The sequence below is a fragment of the Charadrius vociferus genome, unplaced genomic scaffold, assembly GCF_000708025.1.
Source record: "Charadrius vociferus isolate BGI_N301 unplaced genomic scaffold, ASM70802v2 scaffold90, whole genome shotgun sequence".
NCBI lineage: Eukaryota > Metazoa > Chordata > Aves > Charadriiformes > Charadriidae > Charadrius > Charadrius vociferus.
The window spans coordinates 7,007,228-7,022,705 of NW_009647222.1; the positions used below are offsets into that span (position 1 = coordinate 7,007,228).

Consider the following 15,478-nt stretch of genomic DNA (forward strand, 5'->3'; position numbering starts at 1 on the left):
CGGGTGCCGTCGGCGAAACAGGCCAGCGAGTTACAGTCAAAGACTGCCTGAGTGATGCGGAGGCACTGAAGGACGTCAGGAACAGCGTATGTTGACCAGTTTTCACGGGCGACCCTGCCTGGAGCAGGAAGTCGGACTAGATAACCAATAATGATGTTATGCTAAAACTAAGGGAAGCACCAAATCAGTGGAAAAAAGCGTCCCTTTATGTGAAATTAATGTTGTTCTGTATTTCCTTTCAGTAGGTTTGCAGTCGCCTCAGCATGCACAGTTGAACTCAGCTTCTAACTTTCAGATTCTGATGTGCGTACTGCCCTACTGAGACTTCAGGCTTAGGTTGGGTTGGGTCCCTGAAGTCTAGCCTCCCTGTGGTGCTGTGCTTGCAGTGGAGGAGCAAGCCTCAAATTAATTTTTGTGTAGGCTTGCAACAAATGACACTTTCTGTTAGCTTTTTGGGGAACCTACACCCTTACATAATGAAATGACACTTTTCCCCATTTTAATCTTACATTACTAAGTGTTTTATTATTGATAGTGAAATGACCGTTGTTTGTTCAAATCAGTTTATGATAAGTTATTCAACCAAGTTCATGAATTACTCTCATGCCTCTCTGTGAAATACTGCTCGTTTTAGAGAGTTATGTTTTCATTACTGGAAAAAAAGAAATAGCTTATGGAAACTTATGGAAGCTGTAACAGCTTCTCCCCTCTGCCTTCCTGGACTTCTGTTTTTGTAACTGTTAGACATGACATTGCATGGCACTGTGCTTTTCTCTAATTGCTTCCTTGTTTGGTAAACATTCCTTTTTAAACAATTTGGTAGTCACTCTTTATATGTAAGTTCTATTATGCTGCTAGCCACCTTTTTTACTTTTCAAAAAGGTCTTTTAACCTTGGCTCTACTTTTCTACAAAAATACTGCCTTAAAGAAAGATAGTACTCTAAATGAAGGCCTATACCCTTGCTTTACATGCAGTCCTTAAAATTCTTTGTGTTATTTTCTTTGCATGCTGTTATTTGCTTTTCAACTCTTACAGGTCAACTTTTCTTGTGTTGTTAGTTACATGGGCCAACTCACATGCTATCTGGGTTTGTGGATGAAGGACAGGCTAAAGCTGTAAGATACAGATTGATGCAGGCTCCTGACCTGGCCCAGATATAATGGCTCTTTGGATCTGGGTACATATATTGATTCGTCAAACTGTTTTTTTTTTTTTCTTAGTGTACTTTATGTATTTGGTTTGACTGTGCTATGGGAGGGGGAAAAAAGTGATTGCTCACTTCTTTGGGTTCATGCCATTGTTTCATCTGATTCAGCAGTGCATTTAAATGAACCCACTGTATCTATAAGGTGATATTACATGTTGGATTTTTTTTGGTAATGTTTCTGGGCAGCCCAATATCATAAGGCTTTTCGATCTAGTCACTACCCACAAACTATTCTAAACACCTTGAAACACCAGAGCCTCTAAAATGTTTCCTAGGTAACCTTTCTCTGTTGTGGTTCCTTTTGCTGTTTATCTACATTTAACTAATTGGAATCAGGGAATTGTTTGATTTTTACTGAAAGTAAGTCAGTAAATAAATCTGCATCTGTATTGTAAAATTTGGAATTTTCAAAGTCTAACATTTATTTTAAAATAGATATTTCCTCTTTATCTATGAGATAAGTGAAGCTTTCTTAAGAGGCTTAATTTTTCCTCATTAATAGAGAAGAAGAAAATATATCTGTGAGTATTAAAGAAAGTCAACAGTGCTGCCATGCTGCCAGAAACCAATCTCCGTGTTTAAACTCCACTCACACTCTAATTGCAAATTTCCTGGAGAGATCAATCCTTGCTAGTTGTCTTTGATGTCTTTTTAACTAGTGATTCTCAATAGACGTCACTGATTCATCTGAATGATTTAGACATAAAGCAAAGGCAAGAAACATTTTTTGATTAGTGGATCTTTTCCTTGTAGAAGCTCATTGTTTTATATTCTAGCTAAATGCAAATGTATTGCTTTTAAGACAGCCTAAAAAATAAAAGCCAAAGCTTTAAACTTCAGTATCTATCACATGATAATGAAATCTGTATTTTGGTGCCTCTGTAAGTTGATTAATTTGCTTTGCTGCAGCTCCTTATTCATATCAGTAGGATTCAGACAGCCATTCCTTTGTTTGAGTGTTATTGTCTTTTATACAAGTAGAATTAGAAGCACTTTTTATTTTTTGTGAGCTGAAACTAACCTTATTTATTGCATGTGCTGTGTGCTGCTAATAAGATTTCAGAGAACTTCATGTTTCTGTAGCTGGATGAGCTATACATATATACATGCATATGGGTCTCCTGACACCTTCTTCAGAGTCCTCCTGTGTGTTGTCTTTCCTGCCCCCTCCCGCGTTCAATGCAGGCTATTGGTGCATTTCACAATTCTTTGTATTCTGCTCATGCAATTGTAGAAACATTCATCCTGCATCAGTTCTGCAGGGTTAGGATTTATCTTAAAATGCTTAGGAGCTGTCTGTTTGATTGTGGATTGGTCCTAGCTGTAACCTTGCACATATATGAAACTGCATCAAGAAATCCTTTGTAAAGCTGGGAAAAGAAGCGAGTAGTACCCCTTAGTGAACAGCAGTTGGTCTTGCAGAAGTTCCAGATGTTCTCCAACCTTTGCTGTCCTACGCTCTCACAAGAGACTAATTCAACACAAGAGGTCATTTTCTACGTATTCTTACACCAGGCATACATAAGCAGATACCCTGCAGTTTTCCCTGTTCTGTTTTGGTTGCTGTTCTTCCATCCTAAAATCGCTGAGGGAGAAAGTACAGTCAGGATTGGAGGATGTTGTCACTGGGAAATAATATTATTTCTTTTCTGTCTACGTTTCTCTAACTGGAATGTAATAGTTATTTACGTTAACAAAAACTTTTGTGCATGAAAGGTAAAATGTGCGCCTATATAGAGTAAATTCCCCAGCTAGGGGAATGCAATGCAGGAGATTAATTAAAAAGTTTATACGGCGTTTTCCCCGGCCTGCGGAATAAATCATTAAACTCTCATAAACTAGTAACTATTCTTGTTGTTTAATAGACATGCATGACATTGAAAAAGTAGTTTTTCCCCCTGATAATTTTGCTTACCCTTTTTTCCATGAAATATCTAGTCAAAACTCAAAAATGTTTCGGTGCACTTTTTTTGGACTTAAGTTTCGAGCATTGTATGCATGCAACCCTGCCATATACAGTTTGATGTACTTAGCTTTTTCTCTTCTGCTCAGACTTGGAGCAGATTAAGAAAGGATCAGGGAGAAAGTGTGGAGGATGGGCAAACTGTTAAAAAGCAGCATCTGAAAGTTAGGTCTCTAAGCCCAAAAGATAAGGGGTTGCTGCAAAGCATTCAGTGCAGTGCAATATTAAATAAGCACTGGAATACCTGGTGTGTCTGAATGTCTTTCTGCCATCGAGTGCCAGTGAACTGGGAGGTGAATTGCTGCCCGGTGTGTAAATGCTATACAGTGTGAGCATAAAAATCTCAGTTGTTTGAAATCGAAGGGAGAGGGTGTTGTGTAGCTACCTCTGGAAGGCGCTGGCAAAGCAGAGGGGGGCTGAGAATCCCACGCAATGGGTTGTGTTTCCCTCTAAGCTCGTTGTGTCATCTGGTGATGTCAGGTGGTCAGGTAAAAAGAAGGATTTGCTGAGTGTTTCTGTGGCTGTTGGCATAGGTTAGTGATTTGACCTATGAATCAAAGTTTGCCCTTCTTATCACACAGGATTAGAAAAGAAAAAAATGGAGTTATTCAAGTGTGTGAGAAGGTGGTTAGGGAAGCCAACAGAGGCAGTTGTTTACAAATTCTGGTCAAGCTGTTTCTCAAGGAATCGGTACATGATTTTTCCATTTTGTACAGTTTCTGTGGGACCAGCTTGCTTGCTAACCCTTAACCCCTAACCCTACCCCTAACCCCAACCCTAACCCCTAACCCTAAACATCTAAATGCAGGTCTTTGGAAGGAAGCTCAAGGCCTTCCAATTGTGGAAATGTTGGAAGCTGTAACACCTTCCAGAATAAGAGACATCCTCCCCACCCTCAATAGGCTGAGTTCCTTTTTTTAATTAATCATGAAACAGTATTTCCTTTTTATCGTTTTTAATCCAAAGTTTGGGGTCCTGGTACATTGCGCGTCATAAAGTTTGGATCCAGAAATCTTCCAGAACTTTGGAATTTCCCAACTGCTAATGTGTCTTTGTCTTATAAAGGGGAATTCCCTTCACATTCCCAGAGCATTCATTGTTTAAAATACTGTTCATGATATACCATCAATAGTCTGTTTTCTAAAATAAACCGTTACAATCTCCAAATGCGATATTTTATTTTTTTTCTCCATAATCCGTACACTGTGCCATCTTGGCTGTATGATGGCTGATTCCATTGAATTAAATGCCACAGTAGCAATTTGAAATGTTCTTATAAATCACAGCAAGTACTCACTTGCAGCGACTTCACGCTGGGTGGAAAGCTATTAGAGAGCACACCGTTTTGAAGTTCCTACTTAAAGTACAGCTTGAACTAAAAGTGACTGCCAGCTAGTTAGTGATACTCCATGTTTTTTGTGAATATGCAGGTATGTTGCAAAGTTTTCTTTCTTTTGTGTGTGTTTGCTCTGCAGTTAATATCCCATGTATCCTTTTGGATATGAGGGTCTCCTGCAGCAGCAGAGCAAAGCATTCAGTCTCCTAAGTGGCCTTTTGCAGTCCTCAAATAGATATTTCATGAGATATTAATCTCATGGAAAAAAAAAATATCAACTGAAGTACATATTTGAAGTTTACATGAGCTTGAATGTTTAATTCCACTTCAATCCTTGATAAAGGCCTTTAATGACTGAGACATGCTTGTGTGGTACTACAGAGAAGCTTGCTCCAGCTGGACCACTTCTCTTATGCAAACAGTGAGCTTCAGGTTTCAAAATTTGTTAGTTGTCAATGCCTTTGTGGAGCAAGGAAACTATTAAAGAGACCCCAAACAACTGAACAAGGTACCTGGAGCTTCATTTTAAGATCTCTTATCTCCTAGAGGGATTTCATGGTTAGTCGCTGTCACAGTTTCTTCCTGTAATAATTGCTTTGTAATCAAATACTGGGATTTGGTAGTATCCAAGTCCAGAATTTGAAAAACCATGCTCATCTTGTTTATTGATATTCAGAATTATCATACACAAAAGGGCAGTGTGCTACATACCTGGGATCAGTCTGGCAGGGGCTCCGTTCTGATCTGTTCCATAAAATGACTGTAAGTATGCTTATACTTATCCCTCTGCTTTGTGACAGCATTACCATAGAGGCAGGGTTTTTGGCTTGCTTCTTGCTTAACATTTCACACATTATTTTACATATTAGTGGAATATAGAGAATTATGTACGAGTTGTATCTGACACATACATTTAGCAAGTCTCAGTGGAACATACATTGTGATTCTGACAGATTTTGCACATGTGAAATACAGCCTTCAACAGTTTCACTAATGTGCTTTTGTAATACAGCTTTGTGTGAACGCGAAACAATTTAGGAATTGTATGGCATTCAGTAAATCTGCCAGTAAAGTATCAATGTGGTTTCTTAATATGTTAAAATGCACGCATTTTCCAGCTCAGAACATTCGCTCAAGAATTACAATGTGGAAAAGCTTTTCTCCCTTTCCAGCCCTCATACACAGACATTTTAATTCTAATCTGTGTTTCTTCTGTTTCTCCACACAAAAAAAAAGAGATCTAAATTATTGTTAAAATTTTAAATGCATTTCAAACTTTGTGCAGTTATTTCAATCGAAAACTACAAACAGAAAGGCTAGGCTAAGAACAGGTGTATGATAGGAAATCATAGAATCATAGAATGGTTTAGGTTGGAAGGGACCTTGAAGATCATCTAGTTCCAACCCCCCTGCCATGGGCAGGGACACCTCCCACTAGACCAGGTTGCTCAAAGCTCCATCCAGCCTGGCCTTGAACACCTCCAGGGATGAGGCCTCCACAGCTTCCCTGGGCAATTTGTTCCAGTGCCTCACCACCCTCAGAGTGAAAATTTTTTTCCTAATATAAATTCTCAATCTACCCTCTTCCAGTGTGAAGCCATTACCCTTTGTTGTGTGACTACATGCCCTTGCAAAAAGTTCCTCTCCAGCTTTCTTGTAGGCCTCTTTCAGATACTGGAAGGCTGCAATAAGGTCTCCCCGGAGTCTTCTCTTCTCCAGGCTGAACAACCCCAACTCTCTCAGCCTGTCCTCACACGAGAGGTGCTCCAGCCCTCCGATCATCTTTGTGGCCCTCCTCTGAACTCACTTCAACAGGTCTGTGTCTTTCCTGTGCTGAGGACTCCAGAGCTGGATGCAGTACTCCAGGTGGGGTCTCATAAGAGCATAGTAGAGGGGCAGAATTACATCCCTCGACCCGCTGGCCACACTCCTTTTGATGTAGCCCAGGATACGGTTGGCCTTCTGGGCTGCGATTGCCTTCTGGGCTGTGAGCGCACATTATTGCTGGCTCAAAAAGTCTGAATTTATGAATTGCTACATGCAAGACCTTTTAGATATCAGTGCACCCAATTTTAAAGGAAATCATCTTGAAGAAAAAAGGTCCATCTTTTATTTTTCAAAATTTTCGGTTTTCACTAAAAAAACCCAAACCCTAACCCTAAGCATTTTTTTGTGAAAACAGTTATTTTCCTGAGAAAATAACAATTACTTCTAAAGGACAGAAAGAAGAATGTCTCTTGTCTCCCTGTGGTGGCATAGTGTAGGAGGCGGACTGAAAAGTCCTCTCTCTTTTAGGAGGAGCAGCTGTGATCCTGACCACTGTGATGTTCATTACCTTGCCGTCAATTGTTTCTCCTTGCTCTGGGCTCCCGTACCCCCCTGGGTCAGGGCAGGACTGAAGCAGGTTGGTAGGGAGGAGTGAGTGAAAAGCAGGGAACCGCAGCTACCTTCCACACCTCCCCATAGAGAATATGCCGTCTCTGACATTGATGTTTTTTTGGAGCTGGTTGCTGTCAAGCTGTCATGTCTTGACAGCTCTGTAGGAGGAACAAAAGGCCCATCAGACCAAAGATGATTTGTAAACAATGAAGAAGGAGCATTTGCCACCCTGCCATGTCTGACAGGGTAAAAAAACAATGCCACGTTACCTGTGGCTGACACACAGAGAGTCATCTTTTAAAGTGTCAGCTGCTTCCTTATGCAAAGGGGCAAGCAAATGTTTTATTAAGAGCTGAATTTGGCTTCTCGTTAACTCTTGGGGTTTTGCTGTCTCCTTAGGAAAATCAGCAGAACAACGCCCTTCTCGTCAGGATGCTGCTGTCTCAAAAGGGACAGTAAAATCGCAGCATCTCTTGCAAATTCCAAGGGCTTCTTTAAAACCACATTTTATTCTATGTTCTCAGTGTTTTCAATGTTTTTGACATGTTCAGCATTAAATCAGAGGCTGAATACTGTAATTTTTCCTGTTTTCCCAGTAAGAACTTGGTTGCTGATTAAAGCTTTGGCAAGGAGTGGGCAAAAATTTATGCATTAACATCCTAACAATGAAATCAAAGTGAATTAGAGTAGCATCATCTAAAATAAATTATATTTTGTTAGTACTGTGTAATGTTCTTTTAACTGATGACAATGATTTATTTCTACTTAGATGAATGATGAAACTAATCAGTGAATTGCTGGATAGATGCTTTGTTAAATTAGTCCCATATTCAATTGGGAATCTTTAATCTATTGCATTGTGTGCTTATTTGTCATTGAATTCATAGGGGGTTGTGCAGGTTCTTCTTTAGTTTACATGCATATGAAATAGAATGTCTTCATTGATTATTGGTGGAGTTTCATTGTATTAAACCAGGGAAAATGAAACAATGGGGCCTTTCCATCTTTGGTTTTGTTTGGAAACGCCTTATAAAAACCACCTAATGAAATCCTTTATAAAATTATTTGAAACTTACTTTTAAAGGGAATTCATCCCACTTATTTCCAATATGCAAGGTGTTTGTCGTTAACCGTCTTTGCAAATCCTATGGTAATGATTGCTTGAAAATGGAGGTGAGTTGGTCATTTATTTTTACATTTTCTGTATTACAGTGGATGAACTGATGCTGAGCTGTTTTTTCTAGTCCACCCACAAGACTCCTGACTGTTCATTAAAATTTTATGAATGAAGAAAATAACAAATGTGTTGACAATAAAAATAACAGGAAGCTAATATTAATAGAAATGCTTTTGTTACAACTTTACTGTCCAAAGCCAGCATTTTTCAGGCCAGCTTACAATTCTAAGGGAAAAACAACTGAGCTTTTTGTGAGCATTAAGCATAAATGACGTCTGGGGCCCCACAATGTGAGAACTTATATGCTGTTAACTGTGAACTGACAATTTGCCTAGCAAAGAGTTATGCTGTGGGAGGTAAAGAAGGAAAGCATGAGAAGGTTTTTCTAACTCCTGTGAAACATATTTTGCTGGTAATAGAAACCTAGAAGCAAACTTGGGTTTACTATATAGTATTATGTCCAAATAGCACTATCACATTGGAAATATCTAACACTCTTGATTGAAAATTGCCTCTTACTGAAATGACAAGTAATGCCCAAGTCTATTTTACAAAACAGTAAAACTGATTTAATGCTGGAGCAAGTTGTAACAGTCTTCTAACCCTTCAACCCCAACATAACATTCAAAACGTCTGAAGGCAGATCACCCACACCGTGAAGATAGTATAAGATCGCTTGGTGTGAGGAAACAGGTCATTATTGGAGTCCATCTTCTATGGTTTTTACTGTAAGAGGAAAACAATAACTTCAGATTTTGGTAATTAATCAAATATTAAATCCAACCTTAAATCCACACTGCAAACCCCAACAAACCAGCAGTAGGAACAACTAGAGGACGCAGGGAAACATCTTGAAAGCCCAGTGGTGATGTGGAAAGCTAGTAACAAGCTGAGTAATTCTACTGTGTGTTAGGGCTGGAGCTTCCTTTTGCTTAATTATGTTGCAATTTTGCTTAACCTGTCGGCATCTCATATGTTGGGCAGCCTAAAGGAAGGAATGAGCCGAATGCTTATGGGAAGTCACAGAATGAAGCCCATAGCGTTTCAGCTTTGAAGAACCTCTAAGTGGCTTTATCTGTGCTCTCTGTCCCATGAGCATCCTTTGGCTGTGGAGCAGAGGGAAGCGTGCCATCCGCACTGATGTCCCCTGCAGCAGGTTGGCTATGCTGCTGCTAACTAACTAGATTACAGGGTGGTGATTTCCCAACAATTTCAAAGCCCAGGACCCTCTTTCTTTGAAAGAGGGAAAAGAGAAATGCCTTCTGCAGGGAGTCAAAGGAAACCAAATGTTTTGTAGTCTCTTATTGGCAACACTTGAGTTTAAGACTTGTATGATTTGTGTATGACCAGGCAGTTTGTTTGGACAGACAGGCTCAGGACAGAGTTCCTGAAATGCCCCTGAAGTCTGAGCGATAATACAGAGCTATGATTAAAACGTTTGAAGGAAGGTCACGTGCAAGACAACAAATGCAAGTGTCTCCCGGGTCATCCTAAGGAATTGCTCTTCATTAAGCGAAAAGCAGCTGAAATCCCACCAAGCAGCAGCGTCGCTTATTCCTTAGGCCTTTACAAACCCCGCCACCGTTATGGTACTGGAACTATATCTTGTGCATAACGGCTGTAGAAAGTTTGTAAGTATGGTCTTTTGGAAGCTGCATCTGTTGAACATTTTAAGCTAAATGGTGCAATGTAGTCTGATGTTTGTGTCATGTTCTGAATTTTCAGTAGCCTGACCGGGGAGGCAAAAGCTTCTGTGGGCTCTTGTGGGCATGGTGGATTTTTGCAGAGAACTGTGTTCAGCCTGATTTTCCTCCTGTGTCCACAGAGTGAGTAGATTTCTTCGCAGGTTAGGCAGAGGGACAGCCACCATGGTGATTTTATCTGGCCCTTCTACTTTCCTTTGGCTCTCTCAAATCACCCTAGCGGCCCTGATTCTATTCTTTTGTTTCTGGGACTCTCTGAAGGACAAGAGTTTCAAAGCTTCACATGCTTTTGGAAACGAAAGTATGTATGCAAGTGACAACTAATATTGTCATCTTTGAGCATAACAGGATATAAGCCTCCTTTGAAGGACAGCAAGTCATCCCAAGCAATATCAAAGGCTGTTTGCAACTCACAGAATTTTTGAAGCATTTAGTAACGCCTAAATGTTTGTTTTGGGGATCTAAAGTCACTCAACATATACTAAAGCCCCATAATTTATGTGACGGTGCGTCCACAACTCTTAACAGCGAGAGTTAATGGCTGCTGCCTTTTTCTGTGATTTGTCACAGCTTTGCCTTTTGTATAACTAGCTCTCTTGGAAGGAGCTTTGATATATCTTGATAAGAAAGGTTCTGTTATTTATAAAACATCTCTCCTACACTTCCTCTGATTCCCATCCCTCCACCCCCCCTTATTGAGTGTGTGAGCTCTCATTTGGTCAGGGTCACCTCAGAGATGAGATGTCCTTTGAATTTCAAGATACGCTCCTAGTTCAATAACTGTGTAAATTAAAAAATGTTCTTGAGAAGGCAGATGCAGGACAAGAGTGCAGCTGCATACCCAGTATTGCTCCGCTGTGCTATCACTGGGTTCCTAACAGTGGCCGGGCCTCAGGAAGCTGAAATTTATTTTTCTGCTTTAGCATATCTTAATCCAGAGTTAGGATAAGCAAAATGCTTTAATGTTTTTCATTAGAAAGCGGGCTGTGGCTTTATACTGACTAAATGGAACCTGGTTTTCTGAGAAAAGAAGATAAAGCAAATAAATCTAAGGAAGAAAAGAAATAAGACATTAGAAGTTAGTCCTAAAAAATGCAGAGTTTGTGCTATTATGCTGGGTCTGTTTTCTGGACCATGTACGCTGTTGTAATGCCTGGTGAATATGTGATACAATGTTAGACGTCGCTCTGTACATCTAAGTGAGGACAAGTGCTGCCACCGTTCTTCCTTGTCCTCCCACAGAGGAGAATTGTTTTGCGATGCTGCATCCTGTCACCGTGGCATTTGCATTCTCTGAGGCCTGTGCAGTAACTTCTGTCTTCACTGCAAAGTCAGGTTTTGACAGGTTTGCTAAATAATAAATCCCTGCACAATTTTTTGCATGAGGAGAATATTAACTCTTGCATTGTAGACAAATGCCATTCTGTAACTAAATCACACTGCTTTAAATTCACGTGTCTTTTCACCACCTTTTTTTTTTTTTTTTTAATATGCTAGGCTCTGCTGATGCACTGTGTGCTGTGTAAATGACTGTCCCGACCTCACTAAAGGTGAATGACTTGAGGCTGACAGGAAGATGTCCCACCCGTAGTTTTGAGATCCTCTGGAACGAAGAAGGCTATGCGGATCTGATTTATTTCTGTTTGATGCATAGCATAGCATGACAATTTGACCTTGCACTTTTATGCCCTGCTAAGTGGCTACAAGAGCTCCTTAGTTAAATGGTCCCTTTCTAATTTTAATTTACGCTGTGTCTGGGCAGCTGAGTGTTTAAGGAGCTGCTGTCAAGCTCTAAATATCTTTGCCTCAGGCTTAGAGTGACCTGTCCCAGCAACACAACCATGGAGGGAGCCAGGGTGACTCTTGATTCCCAGTGCCCTTCTGTCATCACCTCATTCCCTGTTCCTTCCTTCCTTTCTTCCCCAGAGCTGTCTTTTGTATATCAGCTCAGGAAAGTCACTTTCGTGGATTTTTTTTTTTTTCTTATTTTTTCTTTTCCCCCTGGTTGTCTTATTTCCCGTCTGTCCTTGCAGCTGGGCTAGAAGGCTTGTTGTGACCTGACTGCCTGGCTTGGTCAGTATGTGCATCAGGCAGTTTTGTTTTTTCAGAGACGTTGTTATCTTCTGTATCACATTTGTTGCATCTTGGTTTGGGGTGTGGGGATAAGAACTGTCCTACGTCTACTTACCAGCTAATTTCTGTACTTTTCCCCCCCCTCCTAGCTCCTAATTCTAGCTTTTCTTTCATCACTTTGTGCCCTGCCAGCTCCCCCCAGTTCTCCAGGAGCGGCTTCTACAAAGATGCATGTGTTCTCCTCTGTAAAACCGGTCCTTGTTTTGTGTTGCTAGGCTACTCCCTTCCAGCTGCCACTGAAGAAATGCTCCGTGGTGGGAAACGGTGGGATCCTGAAAAAGAGCGGCTGTGGCAAACAAATAGATCAAGCAGATTTTGTCATGCGGTAAGACAGAAACCTCAATGACACATTGTCTCCCCTTCCCCCTGCTAAGTCTTGGACTTTTCAAAGCTATTCAGTTACAATTAATCAATTATAATTTGCCTTTTTTCTACCCTCCCTCACCTCCCCCCTTTGCAGGATGCTTTACACAAGTGATTTGGGTAAAAGAGGCAAAAAAGAGAGTTCCGAGTGGCTTCTGGAAATGTGCGTGTTGTGTAGGGGCAATCTGCAGATGGATGGGTTAAGGTTGTGACAGGTTGTGCAGTGTCACAGAAGGGGACTGAAGAGCTGCTTTTCTCTTTAATTATGCAGTCTTAGACAGGGTCTCATCCTGCTCTGTCCTCTGCAACTCTAAATGCCGTCATATATAACCCGTTGAACTCCAGATGAGTAGTTACTGACTTATGGGGCAAGGATGAAGAAATAAGTTGGAACAAGCGAAAATGTTCCTGTGTTTTTCTTCCCTGAAGACTGATTTCTGTCTGACTGTCTGAGGAAAGGCCAAACCTCTTTCCTTGATGCAGGTTTTTTGGGGATTCCTCACATTTCCTTTCCCTCCAGCCTTCCTGAAGTTATAAGAACCTGTCAGGAGGGATGTTGAACCAGCTACTGCTTTCATGATTGAATTTGGCACTTTGTAGGTCTGCATTCTTTAAGGAAGAAAGACAGAAATTAGTTCCTCCCTGTTGAACATGAACAAGAAAAACATTGTGGGGGAGAAACTGGAGGAACGCTTCCAAAGAGATGAGAAATTAAGTTTCTTTGGGTTTTGAGATGGATGCATAATGAACACCCACTTTAACAAATCTCCCTATTAGATCCTGATGGCTTATTATAAAGCCATACAAATTTGCTGCAAACCAAACAGTATTACTGTAATTTCTGGTTTGCATCTCAAAGACCAAAAATGCCTTCAATGTTAAAGCAAAGAAATACAACAAACCAAAGGCAAAAGGAACCGTATACTTAGAGCATTCACAGAAGAGAAGATGTAAGACACAGGGGGAGAGAGGCATTGTGCTGATTGCCATTACTGCAAAACTCCTTAGGTGTTCCTCAGACTAAATATAAGAAACTACAGGGTATATACTGTGGTAATATTATCTAGATGCAATGGGAAATTGAAATGCTGTAGGAGCAATCAGTAACAAAAACAATAGAAACTTTTTTTTTTTTTAAAGACAGCAGTTGTTGTAGCTTGATCAGAAAAATTCTTTTCTCTCCAGGGAGGGTAAAGCAACCGTTATCTGTACAGAACTTACTTTGAATTGGAAATAAGTGATAGGGAAAATCCTGCAAAAATCCCAGTAGCTGCCTGCAGGCTGTATTGTATTAGTGATGTGCAGCCACATTTATGGAAAATGTTTCTGTTCTTTTGGGTTAGAAGCTAATATACCACTGGGAGAAAATATTTTTATAGCAGGTGGAAGATAGGATTTAGTTGATCTTTCCTAAATCTGATTTCTGTAATCTCAGAGCTGAGAGAAAGAGCACAATATTGACTTGCATAACACGTTTCTTTTTTTTTTTTTTTAAAAAAGAAATTTGTGTAATATCTTTAAAGTATTTAGGCAGTGTAAAATGTCATGCCTTGTTTTGCACTTGTTGTTTCCTTCCATTCACATGGTTTTTGATTTCACTTAAGTGTATTTCCATAAGCTCTGTCGTATGACTGCAGCCATCTTCTCTGATATATTGTAATCACTAAGGTTAATTAATGAGTTGAAACTTGTCTCATTGCTGAGCATCTTCTACAAAAACAGTTGTGCCAATGTAGAGGTTAAAAAAGCAGCAGTTTTCGGCCCCAAAGACATAGCACACTGCATCTGCAATGGAAAAGGTGCATGGCTTATGGTCTACATGTTTAGGTAGTGTGGTTATAATAGTCTCTTCTTCTGATACCTGGCTGGTTTTCAAGTTTGTAATCCTTATTTCTGAGTAAAATTTTTTACTTGCTCTCTCCCTTCCTGCTGCTGCTTATTTTAAGAGAGAAGTGTTGGATAGTAAACCCTAAGTGATATTTTTGTCTGTATTTTGACAGAAGAGACACATTTTCTTGGCATGAGATTTTGAAGAAATATTTCGACATCTCACAATTCTCCTTTTCCCCCAGTCACTTTCCATGGATCTGCTGTGGTTTGTACGTCTCCCAGAGAGAGGGTTTTTCTCTGTAAAATAGCAGAGGATTGCGGGGAGTTCTCTAAGCTGTTTGCTGGTGAATTTGTTCCAAAAGTAGAAGCAACTTTTCACTATTTCAAGTTGACCAGTGGCTGTTGTGGTTTGGGGAGGCCAAGCTGTTATCTTTTAATCATGCTGTGCCATGCCATCTAGCCATACCAGCCCAGGTGGAGCTGGGGAGGTTAAATATGGTTGCACTTTGGGGTTGTAGACAAGTCCAGAGAAACATGGCTTTCAGCTGCCTGATAGAATTATTGTCCTGATGTTGGCCAAGATGCCACAAAGGAATAAAAATGAATGCTTGCAATTATGTATAAAATTCATATTAGTCCCTAGCATTCAGTACGTGTGCCTGTATAGCATTCTAAAATAGCTAATCACATAGCATCTACCAAATGCACAGGCATCAGCCAAGTTGCCTGGATTCTCTGCTCCTACGGGACATGGACTTCTGTCTGGGCCAAACCTAGAAGAGGTGTTTCTGCCCAGTGAGGGTTGAAGTATCATTTTACCCTTGCTGCTGTTTCTGCCTGTTGAGTTGGAAGGTCTCAGATGGAAAAAAAAAGCATACATGGACTGCTGTGCCTGCTGATGATATTTTTTCCCCACCTGAAGGCTGGGTCGAAGTCATACTATATAGAAGACCAATATGTCCCACTCTTCCAGTTAGGCTCATGTCAAAAATGCTGGCCTGAAATGCCGTCCTGGTGCTTCCTTCTTTCCTGCACATTCACATACTTACTCCACAGTACCAGGAGCCAGAGTAAGATAATTAAAAAGACCTTTCTTATTATGAATCTTTTGTTTCTTGGTGTGTTCCTCACCTGCACAACACTTGGCACTCTGCTGACCTGTTCAAGAAAATAATCTCAAAGGCCAAGAAGTTTCTGTCAACCAACTGATTTCTTAATGAGTTTCCTCTGGATACTCAGGCCATTTCTTAACACTTAGAGTCATAAAATCATAGAATGGTTTAGGTTGGAAAGGGCCTTGAAGATCATGAAGTTCCAACCCCCCTGCCATAGGCAGGGACACCTCCCACCAAACCCGGGTGCCCAAGGCCCACTCGAGCCTGGCC

At 40.5% G+C, this 15,478-nt stretch overlaps 1 protein-coding gene across 1 annotated transcript in view; it reads left to right on the top strand.

The window, feature by feature from the left end:
* The window catches only part of ST8SIA1 (ST8 alpha-N-acetyl-neuraminide alpha-2,8-sialyltransferase 1), a 113,352-nt gene that overhangs the window by 40,479 nt on the left and 57,395 nt on the right, over positions 1–15,478 (top strand). The window contains exon 4 of the mRNA XM_009879768.1: positions 12,116–12,225. Coding sequence (XP_009878070.1) covers positions 12,116–12,225 — 110 coding nt within the window. The remainder of the gene's footprint in view (positions 1–12,115; positions 12,226–15,478) is intronic.